General features: G+C 61.2%; 4 protein-coding genes, 1 long non-coding RNA gene and 2 other non-coding genes across 10 annotated transcripts; 3 read left to right on the top strand and 4 right to left on the bottom strand.

Annotated features, from left to right (window-relative positions):
- The first annotated feature begins 40 nt into the window (after window positions 1–40).
- TLCD1 (TLC domain containing 1) lies at window positions 41–2,098 on the top strand. Its single transcript, XM_061363661.1, has 4 exons — window positions 41–291; window positions 426–508; window positions 838–920; window positions 1,332–2,098. The coding sequence occupies exons 1-4, from the start codon at window positions 95–97 to the stop codon at window positions 1,725–1,727; spliced, it is 759 nt and encodes a 252-aa protein (XP_061219645.1). The 5' UTR covers window positions 41–94; the 3' UTR covers window positions 1,728–2,098.
- Window positions 2,099–4,868: 2,770 nt separating this feature from the next.
- On the bottom strand, window positions 4,869–6,914 carry RPL23A (ribosomal protein L23a). The gene is made up of 5 exons (XM_061363459.1): window positions 6,816–6,914; window positions 6,155–6,335; window positions 5,698–5,874; window positions 5,319–5,388; window positions 4,869–4,936 (listed from the first exon to the last, which is right to left on the bottom strand). The coding sequence occupies exons 1-5, from the start codon at window positions 6,838–6,840 to the stop codon at window positions 4,922–4,924; spliced, it is 468 nt and encodes a 155-aa protein (XP_061219443.1). The 5' UTR covers window positions 6,841–6,914; the 3' UTR covers window positions 4,869–4,921.
- On the bottom strand, window positions 5,461–5,527 carry LOC133217867 (small nucleolar RNA SNORD42). The gene has a single exon (XR_009726987.1). It is a non-coding gene; the product is annotated as a small nucleolar RNA SNORD42 (small nucleolar RNA).
- LOC133217859 (small nucleolar RNA Z17) lies at window positions 5,948–6,021 on the bottom strand. Its single transcript, XR_009726979.1, has one exon. It is a non-coding gene; the product is annotated as a small nucleolar RNA Z17 (small nucleolar RNA).
- A 289-nt stretch (window positions 6,915–7,203) lies between the features above and the next one.
- RAB34 (RAB34, member RAS oncogene family) lies at window positions 7,204–10,206 on the top strand. Of its 3 annotated transcripts, none has more exons than XM_061363659.1 (11): window positions 7,204–7,282; window positions 7,935–8,060; window positions 8,168–8,259; window positions 8,607–8,672; window positions 8,870–8,971; window positions 9,051–9,115; window positions 9,198–9,249; window positions 9,361–9,442; window positions 9,526–9,616; window positions 9,714–9,821; window positions 9,922–10,206. In XM_061363659.1, exons 2-11 carry the CDS (start codon window positions 8,007–8,009, stop codon window positions 9,987–9,989), a joined length of 780 nt encoding a protein of 259 aa, XP_061219643.1. In that variant the 5' UTR covers window positions 7,204–7,282; window positions 7,935–8,006; the 3' UTR covers window positions 9,990–10,206. The 3 variants fall into 3 exon arrangements, with proteins under 3 accessions (XP_061219643.1, XP_061219642.1, XP_061219644.1); XM_061363658.1 differs by having other exon boundaries at window positions 7,209–7,275; XM_061363660.1 differs by having other exon boundaries at window positions 7,225–7,282; window positions 7,974–8,060.
- Window positions 10,207–10,284: 78 nt separating this feature from the next.
- On the bottom strand, window positions 10,285–11,708 carry LOC133217849 (adenine phosphoribosyltransferase-like). Of its 2 annotated transcripts, none has more exons than XM_061363655.1 (6): window positions 11,531–11,708; window positions 11,263–11,394; window positions 11,028–11,121; window positions 10,794–10,940; window positions 10,618–10,713; window positions 10,285–10,538 (listed from the first exon to the last, which is right to left on the bottom strand). In XM_061363655.1, exons 2-6 carry the CDS (start codon window positions 11,383–11,385, stop codon window positions 10,411–10,413), a joined length of 588 nt encoding a protein of 195 aa, XP_061219639.1. In that variant the 5' UTR covers window positions 11,386–11,394; window positions 11,531–11,708; the 3' UTR covers window positions 10,285–10,410. The 2 variants fall into 2 exon arrangements, with proteins under 2 accessions (XP_061219639.1, XP_061219640.1); XM_061363656.1 differs by having other exon boundaries at window positions 11,263–11,356; window positions 11,532–11,708.
- Window positions 11,709–12,452: 744 nt separating this feature from the next.
- On the top strand, window positions 12,453–13,954 carry LOC133217848 (uncharacterized). The gene is made up of 4 exons (XR_009726976.1): window positions 12,453–12,607; window positions 13,393–13,525; window positions 13,630–13,764; window positions 13,844–13,954. It is a non-coding gene; the product is annotated as an uncharacterized LOC133217848 (long non-coding RNA).
- Window positions 13,955–15,712: the final 1,758 nt, after the last annotated feature.

Raw genomic sequence — 15,712 nt, 5'->3', positions numbered from 1 at the left:
GTGCGGTGGTGTGGTCAATGGGGAGGCGTGGTCAGCGGAGAGGCGCGGCCAATGGGGGCGTGGCCAGGCGGCCGCGCCGCCGGAGCTGGGCGCGATGGGCCCGGGCTGGCGGGCTCCGTCGGCGGCGCTGGTGGCCGGTAGCGTGGCGATCTTCGCGGGGCTGCGGCGGCTGGCCCTGGCCCTGCCCCGGCCCGCTGCCGTGCGGAGCCGCCCCGGCCGCGCCTGGCGCTGGCTGAACCTCCTCGTCTCTTTCGCACACTCCGTGCTGGCCGGGCTATGGGCCCTCTTCAGGTACCGGGAGGTTGGGACGGGATGGGGGGGTGCACACCCTGCGAAACGGGAGCGGGGGTCTGGACCCCTCTGCTCCCCTGGCCCCCAGCGCCCTACCTCTGACCCCCTCCCTCCTTTCCTGCCCTCACCCCCAGCCTCTGGCACGCCCCGGAGCTGCTCTCCGATATCCAGGACGGCTACAGCGTCTCAGGGCACCTGCTGGTCTGCTTCTCCTCAGGTAAGCTTAGAGCCGGGCAGGGCTATGGCTGCAGTCACTCCCTGGGCTCTGCCCAATCCCTCTCCAGCCGCTCCCAGCACTCTGGGCTGTGGGGAGCCCTGGCTTAAGGGCCGGGCAACTTTGCTCCATACCTCCTGCTTTAATCATGACCGTGGAGCCTGCACACTTCAAGCCCCTGGGGCCTGGCCATCACCCCACGCTCAGACAGGGTGGAGGTGCAACACATGGAGCATACTCACAGCACCCTCCTCCTCATTGCTGCTCCCTCTCACCGCAGCGAGTGACTGTACACAACCCAGATCCCCTCAATCCTCTCCTTCGTCCTACAGGTTACTTCATCCACGACACCCTTGACATCATCTTCAACCATCAATCCCGCTCATCTTGGGAGTACCTGGTGCACCACGCCATGGTGAGTATGACCCTAGGAGGGTGAGGGGGCCAGCACAGGGGGTACCACATACACCAGAGCTCAGCCCATGCAGGTTTCAGGTGCTATGGCAGGGTAAGCCGGAGCCCTTCCCTCCACCTTGCCCTGGCTGCCAGGTAGGCTGCACATCAAGGCAAGGGTGCCTGGAGGGGCAGGACTCCGGGAGCCAGACAGGCTGCCGCGCCAGTGAGGGAAGAGCTCCCCAGCACAGGGAGGTGGAACTGGTCCTGGGGGAACTGGTTCTCCAGGTGCCTGGGGGGGCTGCGGGGTTGTCTGTGTGTGGGGAGCAGCACTGTGTGGTCCCACTGAGGGTACACCCAGACCAAGGCGGGGAAGGAGTCACCATCCCCAGGGCGAGGAGAGCTTACCTTGTACCCTGTGTGTGTGTCCCAGGCCATCTCTGCCTTCGTCTCGCTCATCATCACAGGCCGCTTCTTGGTGGCAGCCATGCTGCTGCTGCTGGTGGAGGTGAGCAACATCTTCCTCACCATCCGCATGCTGCTGAAGATGAGCAACGTGCCTTCCCCGGCGCTCTACGAGGCCAACAAGTACATCAACCTGGTGGTGTACTTCGCCTTCCGCCTGGCGCCCCAGGCTTACCTCACCTGGTACTTCCTCCGCTACGTGGAGGTGCAGGGCCAGGGTGCCTTCCTCACCGCCAACCTCCTGCTGCTCGATGCCATGATCCTCATGTACTTCTCCCGCCTCCTCCGCTCCGATTTCTTCCCCTCCCTGCGGAAGGGCTCTGCGGGGAGAGATGTGGATGGTGAGAAGTTTCTGATAGACTGAGACGTGCGCGCCATGGGGGACCCAGGCTCTGGCTTCTGGAGGTTTTGGGCTCTTCCAACCTGCTCTGATGTGCCTTAGGGCTTGCTCCGCAACCCCGGGCTCTGCCTTCACCTGCTCTGCCGCCTAAAAGCACTTCCCTGCCGGACCAGCCCGAAAGCCTCGCCTCGCCGCAGGGATGCCACCGAAACCAGGGGCACGGCTGATGGAGAAGCAGCCCAAGCTGGTTTCCATGCGGGCAGCTGGCGGGCCAGGGGTGGCTGTGTTCCGCAGCTGATGGCCTGAGAGGGTTGCGAGGGCAGGGACGAGTCCCTCCCGTGGTGATGTTGGGTGTTATGTGCATTAAAATCGGTCTGATTACTGCTGCCGCAGCACGCCTGGGCTGCCTCTTCTGTGGGGCAGAGCAGGGATGATGGGAACAGAGTGATGGGAAAGGATGTGCCCCCATTCCCAGAGGAGGGCTGGCAGTCCTCAGGGGTGGAGAGGACGCGTTTCTGTTCTAGGGACCCTCCAGAGGTGCACTCAAGCCTCTTGGTCCCAACTGAGCCTTTAAGCAAGACCCCATCCCTCCCATGGATAGGTCCCTCTCCTCCTCACTCATCGTCCACAGAGCAGGGGAAGGGAGCCAGGAGAGGCATGGAGCCTTGCTGCAGTCCCTGACCTGTCTCCTGCCTGGCGGCGCGGAGCCTGGCTGCTCTGCATGACTCACCCAGCAGCCACGTGAAGCAGAGCTGGCATGGGAAAGCCGTGTGAGGCCACGGGCTCTTCCTGGAAGACTGCTGCATGTTTGCATCACCCCCCCCGGAGTGCTCTTGGTTGGCACAGAGCAGCTCCAGCCTCCTGTGAGGGTGCTGGGTCCAATCCTGCAGCAGCAGGACCAGGCTGGCTCCAGCAGCATCCCCAGAGCAGCAGGAGGAGAGGGAGGAGGGGGGGTCAGCTCCCTGGGGCAGTGAGGCCAGAACCAGCCCAGCCAGTCCTGTGGAACACCAGAGCACTGGGAAGGCAAATCCTGCTGACGTGACAGCTCAGGGATCACATCGGACTGGCATAAGCAATGTGGCTTAAAGGGACTCAGCCCCGGGACAGGATCCATCCTACCAATCCCACCACCACCTCAGCTCAGGCAGACATAAACTGGTGGTTAAATGGGAGCAGTGGGGGAATCCCACAGGGCTGGGACGCTGCTGGGGCTCCCCTGATGCGCTGCCACCATGGACCGTGCTGGGAACAGCCTGGCAGCCAGAGCAGAGGCAGGATACTGGGGATGTGGGCAGGGACCTATGCCAGCTTCAAACCCTCAGAACAGAGCTCAGCAGCCCCAGCAGGGCACAGCCTCACCCTCAGCAGCACATCCTGATGGATACACATCTGCCCAGCTGCAGCTGCAGCCCCACGGCCTCTGTGCATCAACTCCATCTACAGATAGCCCACACAAGCTCAGAGCTGTTTCTCCTCACCCCGGTTGCTGTGCCTTTCCTCTTGTCCCTCCACACGGAGGAGGGATGACTCCATCCCAGCTCCCACCACTCTTGCAGCAGCATGAAAGGGTCAGGGCATGACAAAGCTTCCCGAAGCACAGAGCCCTGGTTTCCCTGTTCCCCACCTGGCTTCCAGCCGGATCACCCCCCAGCAGTGCTGGGGCAGCAGTGGACCAGGCCAGCTGCCAGCCCAGAGCAAGGGGCAAAGCACAGGGGAGCACAGAGCCAGGCAGCAGCAGCCACAGTGCAGGGTCAGGGCAGACTGCAAGTCATGCGGATGTGAAATCCCTCCCTGGTGTCTGTGCCGCAGCACAGCCCACTCCTCACCCCAGCAGCGGTACCAGCTTTGCTACAGGAAGGACACCTCTCCCCCTTTGTCTTTCTTGGGGTGAGTACAGCTGAGGAGGCAGCACAGGGCTGAGGCAAACCCCTCTGAGCCCCTGCTGCTGCTCATCCCCTCCCCAGACCATGGGCAGGAGGTCGGGCTGCTGCCCGGGAAGCCGTGCTCCTCCCTCCGGGTGGTTTCTCATCCCTCACCTCCTGCCTCTCCTCCCAGCCTGGCTGAGCATCCCACAGCACCAGGGAGAAGGGGGTGCTTCCAGGCAGCTCCCACCTCCAACCCCAGGGCCCCAGCTCCTTGGATAAGGTGAGGGTGTGATGGCAGCTCTGAGCACCAGGTTGGAGGTTCTCAAACTAAGGGCCATGCAACCAGCACAGATCTTAACCCCTATGGCAGCAGCCTCCCCTTCCCATCCACCCCTCTCCTGCACACACATACAATCCACCCCCCCAGGACTCTCAGAGGCTGGAAGGAACTCCATGTCCCACCCTTCAAGAGCTCAATTAGGCCAATCAATATTTGGACACAGCTTTCAACACCTTTCTCACTCAGGTCTGACTCCACACTTAAGATCAAGTACCTCTAAAAGCTTACCCGTTCGTTCTTTGCCTCCCTTTCCTGCTCTCCCACATTCCTGCAGCTCTCCAAACACTGACAGGCCGGTTTCATCTACAAATTTGAGGAAGTAAAAGACTGCCAAGGCAGGAAGAGTTTGCAAACAGCCCTGATGAGGACTGTGAACCTGTGGGGTTAGACGAACAGTGCTCATGGAAACCGGGCTGTGATTCACACACTGCAGCGTGGGGAGCAGGGATCACACCAGGGGAACAAAACCACAGCACCTCTACTATTGGATTAGCTTGGGGGCTTCACCAGGTGAAGCCTGCAGCATAGCAAAGAGCTGATACACTTAGGAAGTGGTGTGACACTCTGCCTGTGGCAGATGTGAAGCATTCACACGTTTCTGTTGTTACTGCCTCCCTCCTGGGCACTCAACAGCCTGGGGTATGCTCCACGAGGAAGGACACCAATCACCAACACATCCTAATTGCACAGTGCAAGAAAATGCAGAAGGATACCAGAGGTTTGAGGTAAATACAGAGATCTGAGACCTGGGGGGCTGTCACCCCATGCTTTACCCACAGCAGAGGTCAGTGATGCAGCAGACCCCACTGCTCCCCATGTGATCCCCCAGGGAGCAGGCAGCTCTGCCCACCCAGTGCCAGGGAAGCAGAGAGGAACCCCCTTCACTGAAGTGAACCCCAGAAGTTTGCTGGGTGCTCTCTTTCACAGAGGCCGTGCTGGCACAAAACACAAGAGCCCCTCAGTGGTGTCACAAGGTTTATTCTCCTGTCTGTACAGTCCTCGGTAGATGCAGTTTAGATGATTCCAATCTGGAAAGAAGCAAAGCATGTTAAAACAGATGTTACAGTGGCAGGAAGGCAGAGCCTCCAGCCAGGTATCACTGCATCTCCCCAGGATTCCTGTCCTCTGAGCACAGGCTTCTTCATCCCAGACCTGCCCTTACACAACAGCTTTATGCATTTAAATCACAGTAACTTGCATTAAGTCACATTCCTTCTTGCCTACCCCAAAAACCTTGAGGACCAAACTGTCCACCACTTCCAGCAACACACAGCAGTCTTGCTTCTGAACCCCTGGATCCTGTCTTACTACCAGGAAACCCCAAAGTGCTACTGTGCTTGAAGCACAATCCCTTATGTGTACACCAGGACAATCAGGTGGGGAAGATAAAAGACAACCAATGTTTCTCACCTTGTTGGCTACATCCAGCGCATCGTAATCTGGAGCCAGTCGGACGTAAGCCTTCTTCTCTCCATCAGGCCTAGAGTGCAACAGGGGACATCAGAAGAGAGGCACACAGCTCCCACATGCTCCACCTTCCCACTATACCAACGTGCATCAGTGGTTCCTTTGGAAACATCACTGTACTCAGTGAATAACAACGTTTACATCATTTGCACAAGGCTCCCTGGGTGTTAGAAGAGCTCCCTGGTGAGGCCCCTCTGGTCTGCCACCATCTCCCACTCCCACTGAGATGTGCTCAGTCACAAAGTGCATGTCTCAAAGCTTTAACACTGAACCACCACAGAGCTCAATCACCACCAATGACCTATTCTCCCCCTCTTCTCACCTAATCAATGTGTTGACCTTGGCCACATCAATATCGTAAAGCTTCTTGACCGCCTGTTTGATCTGGTGCTTGTTTGCCTTGACATCCACGATGAAAACAAGGGTGTTGTTATCCTCTATCTTCTTCATGGCAGACTCTGTGGTCAAAGGGAACTTGATAATGGCATAATGGTCCAGCCTGCAGGACAGAAACCCTGTGGTTAACAGAAAGCTGGAAGAAGCCATTTCCGCTCTTCAAGGGCTTTCTCCGGGGTGCATCAGTTGCCAAAAAATGCTCTCATCACAAACTCTCAGGCTTTGGTCGCTTGAAATCATCACCTGCACCCCAAATACCCCGTCCCAAGGCTCTGCCCAGCTCCCAAGGTGGGACATTTGCAAGGTCTCATCCTGAGCCCAGCAGCAAAGTCCATAGGGCCCATGCACAGGGCTGCTTCCAGCCCACAGCAACCCACACATACTTGTTTCTCCGTGGGGCGCTCTTCCGGGGGTACTTGGGCTGCCGCCGCAGCCGCAGGGTCTTGGGCCTGCGGAAGGTGGGCGATGTGCGGATCTTCTTCTTCTTGTGGCTGTGGACCCCCTTCAGGACGGCCTTCTTGGCCTTCAGCGCCTTCGCCTTTGCCTCTGTCTTCGGAGGCACAGCTACGATGACAGATCATCAGCACAATCAGGATCTGCAGGGCCAGTATCAGCTCCCCTGCCCGTCCCAACGGGCCATCGCTTCCCCTTGTCCCAGGGGGAAGGATCTCATTCATGGGGGGCTTACAATGGAGATCCAGGACACCCCCAAGGAGTCCACGCTCCTTCATCTAACCAAGACCAACCCCAAAACGCTCAGTGACGGACGTTTCCCCTCATAAAGCCTCAATTACGAACTTATTCCCTCTCCATTTCCCTCACAGACCCTCAGCACCTAAATGGGACTCACCCCCTCAGGTAACCGCACTGCTGCAGGCCTCTCCCGCCACCTCCACGTGTCCGCGGCCCAGCACCGGACTCCAGGCTTCCCTTACCCCCTTCAACCGCTCATCCCGGCCTCCCCCGCTTACACCCGTATCCCGGGAACCACTCCAGCACACCCCAATCACCACCCCATAGCCCCCCATTGCCTCAGGCCCTCACCCTCCTTCTTCGCCTTGGGCGCCATCTTGGCCGGGCGGAAGCCGAAAGGGGCTACACGCGCCAGACCGCAGGGGCTTATAACCTTAAATCTCGCGAGAGTTCCCCAGTCCCCGGTATTCAACTCTCGCGGCGCCGCGAGGTATGCCGGGAATAGTAGTACTCGCTGGCAGCCTCACTCGCGCATGCGTAGAGGTGTGTTTTCGCCGTGGGGCAGCATGGGAGTTGTAGTCCTGAGCGGCAGCCGGTCCCCTATCGTTGCCTCGACGGTGGGGACCGGGATGAGCACCGGTGTGGGGGGGGAATGGATGGATCCCAGCGTGTAGGCAGCAGCGTAGCAGTCCCAGCCCCGGAGGAACCGGCGTCCTGGCTCCTCCCCGCCGCGCGCGGCGGGGAGGAGCCAAGACGCCGGTTCCTCCGGGGCTGGGTGTGCAGCGCCGAGCATCGCTACCGTTACCGGGAGGTTCGCGGTAACGGGGACACCCCCCCTCGCTCTATTCCCCTGCGGAGGGGACCGGGATGGGACGGGGAGGGCTTGGCTGTGGACAGGGATGCGGTGTGGGGGATCGCGGACGGGCACAGGCGGGATGCGGGGACACGGGGATGGTCTTGCTCCGGGAGACGGGGATGGTGGGGAGTGGGGAAAGCCACACTAGGGGACGTAGGGACTGGTGGGACACAGGGATGAGGGATGGAAGTGCAATGGGATGCCACATTTGGGATGTGGGGATAGCTGGGACACGGGGACAGAGTTTGGGAACATGGGGGCAGGCATGCCCTGGGATGGCACGTTAGGGATATGGGGGTGGATGGGACATTGGGATGGCTGGGATATGGGGACAGCCATATCCTGGGGTGGCACATTTGGGATGTGGGGATGGCTGGGACATGGGAACAGTTTGGATATGGCGATAGACACGCTCTGGGAGCTTAAGGGGGCTGGGAGAGGGGGACATCCATGCTTGGGGATGTGAGGACAGTCAGAACACAGGGACAGACACGTCCCAGGGATGTGGATACACCTGGAATAAGGGAATAGCCCCACTGGCGACCCAGGGACAGCCCCATGGGGCCAGCTGTGACACGGGGCCATCACCGCTCCCTTCTCCCTCTGTCCCCAAGCCCTGCAGTGGCCCTCGGCTCATCCTCACTGCCCCGCAGCCACCCAGCCCTCCCCACCACCCCCGCGGGACAATGAACATCCTGGCTCCGGTCCGCAGGGACAGGGTCATCACCGACCTACCCCCGGTGAGCAGAGGGGGGGGAACGGGACACACACAGACACACACCGGCCGCGGGGTGACCTCATGGGGCCCCACGATCACACCGGTGTCCCCCTTCGCGTCCCCCCGCAGTGCTTTCGGAAGGAGGCCGCCCTGCACACCCGCTCCTCCTTCCACCCCACCGTGTCCAGCGCCTGCCAGGAGCAGCGGACGGGCACCGTGGGGTGAGCAGGGGGTGATGGGGGTGAGCAGGGGGGGGGTCCCACCATGGGGGTGATGGGGATGACACGGGGTTGGGGGTCCCCAACGCGGGTGCCGCGTGGCTTTGCCTGCGTTGCCGTGTGCCGAGCCCTGCGTCACGGCACAGGAATGCGGAGCGGGGGGGGACACGGGGGTCTGGGATGGGCTGCGGCTGGAAACGGGAAACACGGGATATGGGGGGGGGGGGGGTGCGGGGCTGTGCGGTGGCACCCCCCGACCCCATTAACCCCTCTGATCCTATGGCTGGTTGGGGGGGGTTTAAGAAGGGAGCCCCCCCCAATAATCAGCCATGAGCCCCCCTGTGCTGCAGGTTCAAGATCTCCAAGATCATCGTGGTGGGGGACCTGTCGGTGGGGAAGACGTGTCTGATCAACCGGTAACTGTGGTTAACTGGTAACGGGACCCCCCTGGGGGGGGTGTTAATGGGGTGGGAGGGGACAGAGGAAGGGACCACCCCCCTCCTAAAAGAGCAGCAGCGCTGATTGGGCTGAGCCTGATTCCAATTGGGCATCCCACGGTGATGGGGTGGGGGGGCTGCTGACAGCCTTCCCCCCCCCCCCCCCCGCGCCCCAGCTTTTGCAAGGACACCTTCGACAAGAACTACAAGGCGACCATCGGGGTGGATTTCGAGATGGAGCGGTTCGAGGTGCTGGGGGTGCCCTTCAGCCTGCAGCTGTGAGTGAGGCGCCAGCCCCTCCTTCCTTCCCTCTGCACCCCTGTGCCCCCCCCAATCACCTCCTGCACCCCCCCAAAGGTGGGACACGGCCGGGCAGGAGCGCTTCAAGTGCATCGCATCCACCTACTACAGAGGAGCACAAGGTGAGGCCTCCCCACCACCACCATGATCTTGTCCCATCACAGTGTCCCCATCCCCATCCCACCCCTCTCCTCCCTCCTCCAGCCATCGTGATTGTCTTTGATGTCAACGATGTGGCGTCCCTGGAGCACACGAGGTAGGTGCCACATGGCCCAGGTGGGACTGGGGATGATGGGTGATGGTGGGGATGGAGGCAATACTAGAGTGTGAGGGCAAGAGGGTAGCGCTTGGCTGGTGACTCCTATAGGCAGTGGCTCGCTGATGCCCTGAAGGAGAATGACCCATCCAACGTGATCCTCTTCTTGGTGGGCTCCAAGAAGGACTTGAGCGTGAGTGTGCCCCCCATCCCATGGGCTCCCTGTGCTCAGTGCCTGTGTCCCTGTCACCCATCCACCTCCTGGTTCATTGACAGACACCAGCCCAGTACAACCAGATGGAGAAGGATGCTCTCAAGGTGGCCCAGGAGATGCAGGCAGAGTATTGGGCTGTCTCCTCCCTCACCGGTGGGTCCCTGGCTGTGTGTGTGTGTAAGGGATGCAGACCCCAGCATCCCGCTGGGTGATGGGGGACACTCAGTGGGGTTCTTATCCCATGGGATAGGGGAGAACGTGCGGGATTTCTTCTTCCGTGTGGCTGCCTTGACCTTTGAGAGCAGTGTGTTGGCTGAGCTGGAGCGCAGCAGCGCCCGCAGGATCGGCGACACCGTGCGTGAGTACCCCCCAACCAGCACCAGACCAGTGTCCCCCCCCTCTCTATGCTGGTATCCCCCCACTGTCCCCATCCCAACACCGTCCCCCTGCCCCTTTAGGGATCAGCAGCAACGAGAGCGACCTGTACCTATCAGCACCCCGCAAGAAACCCAAGTGCTGCCAATGAGGGACCCCCCCACGCTCACACCTCTGGACCAAAGAGGGGTGGCCCCGGCTGGCCCCAAGGAGCCACCCCTGCTGCCCTCCCTGCGTGGGCACCCATGGCTGGGATGGGCAGGAGCAGCGTGGCTCCCTTCGCTATGCAAACACAGGTACTCGCTCGGGGAGGTGCCCCCGGGCTCCTGTTTGTCTTAATAAAACCTTTTTTTATGCTTTTTAAGAAAGGTTTGGGGCTTTTAAGGAAGGGTTTGGGGTGGCTGCGGCCTCCACTGGCCCTGGGCGCAGCCTGCATCCAGCAGGGAGGATGGTGGCTGTCACCCAGGAGAGGTTAGGAACACGCTATGGATGCCCTGGACATCCCCATCCTATAGAGCCAGCATCCCTATGCCCCATGTGGGATGCAGGGGGCACCCATGGAGCCAGCCCCATCAGTTCCAGCCTAACTGATGGTGGTTGAAGCGGGGCTGCAGGCGCGGGGGGACGCAGTGGGAGCACTTGTAGCGCTCCTGGATCCATCGCCCACCCTCGCTGTCCTCGATGCAGATGGCAGCGACGCCTGTGGGGACACAGAGAGGGAAGAGCCACCATGGGGTATGGGGACGGCAGCCCCCATTGCACCCATGGGGGCACCCTACCTGCCACGACCCCCCCCAGCCGCTCCACCAGCTGGATGGCCGCTCTCATGGTGCCCCCGGTTTCAATCCACTGGTCCACGAGGAGGATGCGCAGACCTGGAATGGGGCAGAGGCAGCGCTCAGTGCCCGCTCCCCGCAGCCCCTCATCCCACAGCAGCAGCACCCCACGGGCTCACCGGGCGAGATGGCATCGGTGCGGACCTCCATCACCTTCTCTCTGCCCGAGTAGTCGGTGTAGGGCTGGGCTGCCGTCTGCACGCAGAGGTGCCCGGCTTTGCGGATGGCCAGGAAGCCTTTCTGCAGCACAGCGGCAGCGGCAGAGCCTGGGGTAGGGCACGATGCTGTCAGACCTGACCCCCCCCCAAGGGACAAGAGGCAGGGACCATGCACTCACCAATGTCCCCGCTCACCCAGGATGAAGCCCATGGCGTCGATGCCGGCCACCATGTCAATGGGGTCTCCTTGGAAGGGCTGCAGCAGGTCGGCCACGCAGTCCTGCAAGCCCTGCGGAGGGAACAGAGGTGCTGGGTGCCCATCCTGTGCCAGCACCCATGGGCACAGCTGGGTGCCCCGGCACCCCCCCCATAGAGATGCAGCCCACCCCAGGCCCACCCATGGGTGCCACCACCACCACGTGCTGGGTACTTGCGGGTGGCAGTAGAGCCGCGAGGGGTCCAGCCAGGCGTAGTTGGGACCCTTGACGTTGGGGGCCATCAGCGCCAGGTACCAGCCCTTCTCCCGGGTGGCAGGGACGTGGCACAGGTCCATGCGCGGGCACTGCGAGCATTGAGCGTGCAACAGGGGGGAGATCCCACACCCACAGACCCCATGGGGCATCCCTCCGGCACAGAGCCCCCCATGGCCCCCATTGCACCCACTCGTAGGCACCCCAAGGTCCCAGCGTGCTCCGTACCTGGGTGCTGGCGGCGAGGCTGAGCCCATGGGACCGTCATGGGGAGCGTCACAGACAGCGACAGCTGAGCAGGGACAGCCCCTGCGGTGCTGGGCCCCCGCCAGCACCCTCGGCCAGCCGGGCCCTGAACCAGTGCCAGGCCCATGGGTTGGGATGGGCACCCACTGGGATCCGCTGTCCCAGCCAGGCCAGTGCGTGGTGGGGAGCATTGGGGTGTCCCCAGCACCCAGCTGTCAGCGAGCCGGGGTGATGCTCAGGGTGCAGCCATGCACCCCTATGGGGTCTTGGGGGTGAGGGGACTTTCTTAAGCCATGCACGTCCCCGTGGGGTGTTGGGGCATTGTCCTGCCATGGCAAGCGCTGGCTCCATCGGCTGCCCCAGTGTGCCAGGTCCATGCCTGGAATATCAATGGGATCCATGGCTGGGGAGCTGGCTAAAGGGGACAAGTCCTGGCAGTGGTGTGGGGAGCTGCCTGTGGGCTGCCCCTTGGGAAGGCACCGTGGGGCATCCATGGGATGGGGCATGGGGCTGTGGAGAATGAGAATGTAGGACGGGATGCGGAGCTGTGGGTAGCACCCATGGGACGTGATGTGGGAAGCATCCATGGGATGGGATGCAGGAAACATCTATGGGACAGGACCTGGGGCCGCTAGGAGCATCTGCACAACGGGATGCAGGGAACACCCATGGGTTGGGATACAGCGAGCATCTGTAGGACAGGACCCGGGGCTATGGGGCTCATCCTTGTCCCATTAGGGCCGCACGGGGTCCGGCGCGTCACGGGGCGGGCTCGTTGTGTTACCGGTCCCCGCGCATCACCCCACCGGCTGCCACAGCAACGGGGCCCGGCCCGGGGGTGACCCCTTCCCCGCGGGGCTATAAGGGGGGCGGAGGGCGGTGAACGGCGCGGGGCCATGGGGCTGCTCCGCCGCCTCCTCCTCCTCCTGCTCCTCCTCCTGCTCTTGGCAGCGGCTCCCGGTACCGGAGCGGGGCGGCCCCGCGCCCGCCGCGGGCTCACCTACCCCGGCACGCTGTGGTGCGGAGCCGGCAGCAACGCGGATGCCTACGAGCAGCTGGGTAAGGGTGGCTCAGACCTGTCCCGTCCCTCCCCATCCCATCCTATCCCTGCCCGTTCTACCGCATCCTTTCCATCCCTTCGTGTTCCATCGCTCCCCATTCCCTTCCCTTCCCAAACTTTCCCATTCCTTTACACCTTTTCCCTTCTCTTTTTACCATTTTCCTTCCTTTTTCATCCCTTCCCTTCCGGTTCTTTTCCTTTGCCTTCCCAATCCCAGCCCTTCCCATTTCTTTTCATCCTTTCCCATTCCTTTTTATCCCTTCTCACCCCTTCTCCAGCCTGATGCTGCTCCACCAAAGCCCAGTCCCAGTTCCCAGCCCAGTGCTGGGTCAGTCCCCATCCATCCTAGCCCAATCCCATCCCAGCACTGTTCCACTCCAGTTCCCATCCCTATGATAGCTCAATCCCTGTCTGTCCCAGTCCGGTCTCAGTTCACCTTCGTCTAATCTCCACCAAAGGGCTGGTCCATTCTAGTCCCATCACTGTCCCCATCCTGGTGCTGGTCCAGCCCTTATCTACCCTCTGTCCTCAGCCTGATCCCTGGTCCATCCTGTTCCCATTCTGGTTCCCTCCCAGTCCCTATCCTGACTCCATCCTAGTCCCTTTCTTGGTCCTGGTCCCATCCTTATCCCAGTCTCATCCGCACTGTGATGCTGCTGCAGCCCCAGTCCCCATCCCAGTATGATTCCAGTCCACTCTAACACCGATCCCAGTCCTAACCTATCCCAGTGCCAGCCCAGCCCCGATCCCAGCCATTCCCAAACCCCATTTTCCCTCCCTTTAGGGGAGCACCGGGACACAGACCAGTGCTGCCGGGACCATGACCACTGCCAGCACGTCATCCACCCCTTCACTGCACGCTATGGGTACCGCAACCTGCGCTGGCACACCATCAGCCACTGTGACTGCGACCGCAGGTGAGCATCCTCCATCATCCCTTCATCCCTGCATCCCTGGACAAGGGGGAAAAGAGGTTCCAGCCCCCTGGAATCCTCCCTGAGCCCAGCTCTGCCTATGGCAGGTTAAAGGAGTGCCTGCAGCGGGTGAATGACACAGCCTCACGAGTGGTGGGTCAGGCCTTCTTCAATGTCATCCAAGTGCCTTGCTTCGAGTTCACCTACAGGGAGGAGTGTGTGGAGCCCTACCTCTATGTCTGGTGAGTGCCCCCCACCATGGGGACTGCCCCCCTGCTGAACCCCACGGGGGTCCCCTCATTCAGGGTCTCCTCTTTGCAGGTGTAAGGCGTACAACACAGTGGCCATCGCGGTGCCCAGGGAGCCGGTGCTGTATGAGTTTGGGGGGGAGCTCATTGACCGGGCAGCCAGGCCCGTGGGGGTCCCTCTATGGAGCAGCACTGATGGAGGAGCGGTCCCAAGGGATGTGCCTGCGCATCCACCCTCATCCCGCAGGAGAGCCAAGGAGGAAAGGAAAAGGAAGAAGGCGGACAAGAAGAAGGGGAAAGGTCTGAGAAAGAAAAGCTCTTCTGGAAACATGGAGCTGAGCGATGCTGCAGCCGCTGTCCCACCGCATCCCACTGCAGGGCAGGAGCCACGGGTACCACCGCTGCGGTTGGAAGCAGCCAACACCATCCTGAATGATGCCCCGGTGCAGGAAGGCTTGGGCAAGGATCCAGCATCAGCCACAGCATCCCCGGTTCCACCAACCAGCAGGAAGAGGAGGAGGAAGGAGAGGATGAGGAAGAAGAGGCTGAAGGGCAGAGCTGAGGCACATCCTGCACGAGAGCCGCGGTCCTGATCCCCCTGCGCGGGTCCTGGCTCGGGAATAAAGTCACATCTGCTCAAGCAGATGGTGCAGCCTCGGTCCTGGCTCCTTGGGGAGGGAACATCACAGCGGGGGCAGCATCCAGGGGGATCCTGGGGCTCATCCCGCTTGTGGGGATGTGGAAGGGAGTATCTGGAGCTGGGAGGATGGGGGGGATTGAAGGGGTCTGAGCTGCTCTTCACTGCTCCCACTGCCCTGTGCCATCGTCCTGGGCACTGGGGGCACAGCTCCTGTCCCCACAATAGCATGGGGTTCATCTCCCCTGCTAGAGAGCTGCAAGCCCCTGCTCCCAGGGTTGCTCTTCTCTGGAGGACCGGTCCATGAATTGCATCACACTCAACCCACAGCCTTGTCCCAGGGCTCCCACACCGGCACCAATGCCCCCAGCAATAGCGAGGAATGGGGGCCTTGTCTCCTCAAACCCCATAGGAACGCTCTTTGAAGTGGGACAACAAAAGCTTTCCCAGCCCTGGGACAAAGGCAGACGCTGCCCATGTCCATGGATGGTGATGACCCCTGGGCTTGTTCCCCTGGCTCAGAATCAGGCTCCTACAGTGAGGACAACACCCTGCAAAGTGCTTCTGAGCGAGGAGCACGGCTCAGCCCAGCATCCCCAGTGAGAGCAGGACAAACACCTCCCCACACCCCATTCCACAACAGGACCAAGCTGGAGCAACAGGGTTAGGGTTGCAATCCCCAATCCCTGAAACAAGCAGACCACATAAGCCCATGGCAGGGGAACACCAAGGCTGTAGGATGAATCCCCCTCTGGAGCACTGCTAACGGGTGCAAAGCCCTTGTGGCCAGCACAGCAAGCACAGACCTGGGGCCAGGAGCCAGCTTCCCAAAAGTAGAGTTTTTATTGAGGGGAAGGGTGAAACTAAACCCAAAAGAGAGGCAAACAAACGGGAGCAGGCACCGCACAAGCAACCCCCAGCCCTGGGTCTGACACTTCCCTGTGGAGGAGCTGCTCCCGCTCCAATTCCCATCATATGGAGCTCAGGACATAAGAAAATAGCGTTAAGGTCAGTACAGCCGCAAGTGCAGCAGCCCCGGGTCCCACACACATCCCCAGCCCACGCCTGCGGGGGGGGGACAGCACCGTGGCAGCCCCCCCAGTACTGCAGAGGGGATGGTGCCCAAGCCAGGACCTGCGTTTCTCTGTGGAAACAGCTTTGCTTTGTCCCCCGGATCGCTGCCATTCTTCAGGAGCATTTACATGCAAAAAAGACCTTTGTTTTCTTGGGATCTGCTGTTCTTGCTCACTTCCTAGAGAGAGGAGCCCGACCAGGAGCCCTTGGAAGGAACAAAGGCTCTGCTTC

The sequence above is a fragment of the Neopsephotus bourkii genome, unplaced genomic scaffold, assembly GCF_033783945.1.
Source record: "Neopsephotus bourkii isolate Nb327-2 ecotype Australia unplaced genomic scaffold, CSIRO-AGI_Nbou_v1 NB_1154, whole genome shotgun sequence".
Classification (NCBI taxonomy): Eukaryota; Metazoa; Chordata; class Aves; order Psittaciformes; family Psittacidae; genus Neopsephotus; species Neopsephotus bourkii.
This window is presented reverse-complemented; position numbering and strand designations above follow the sequence as displayed.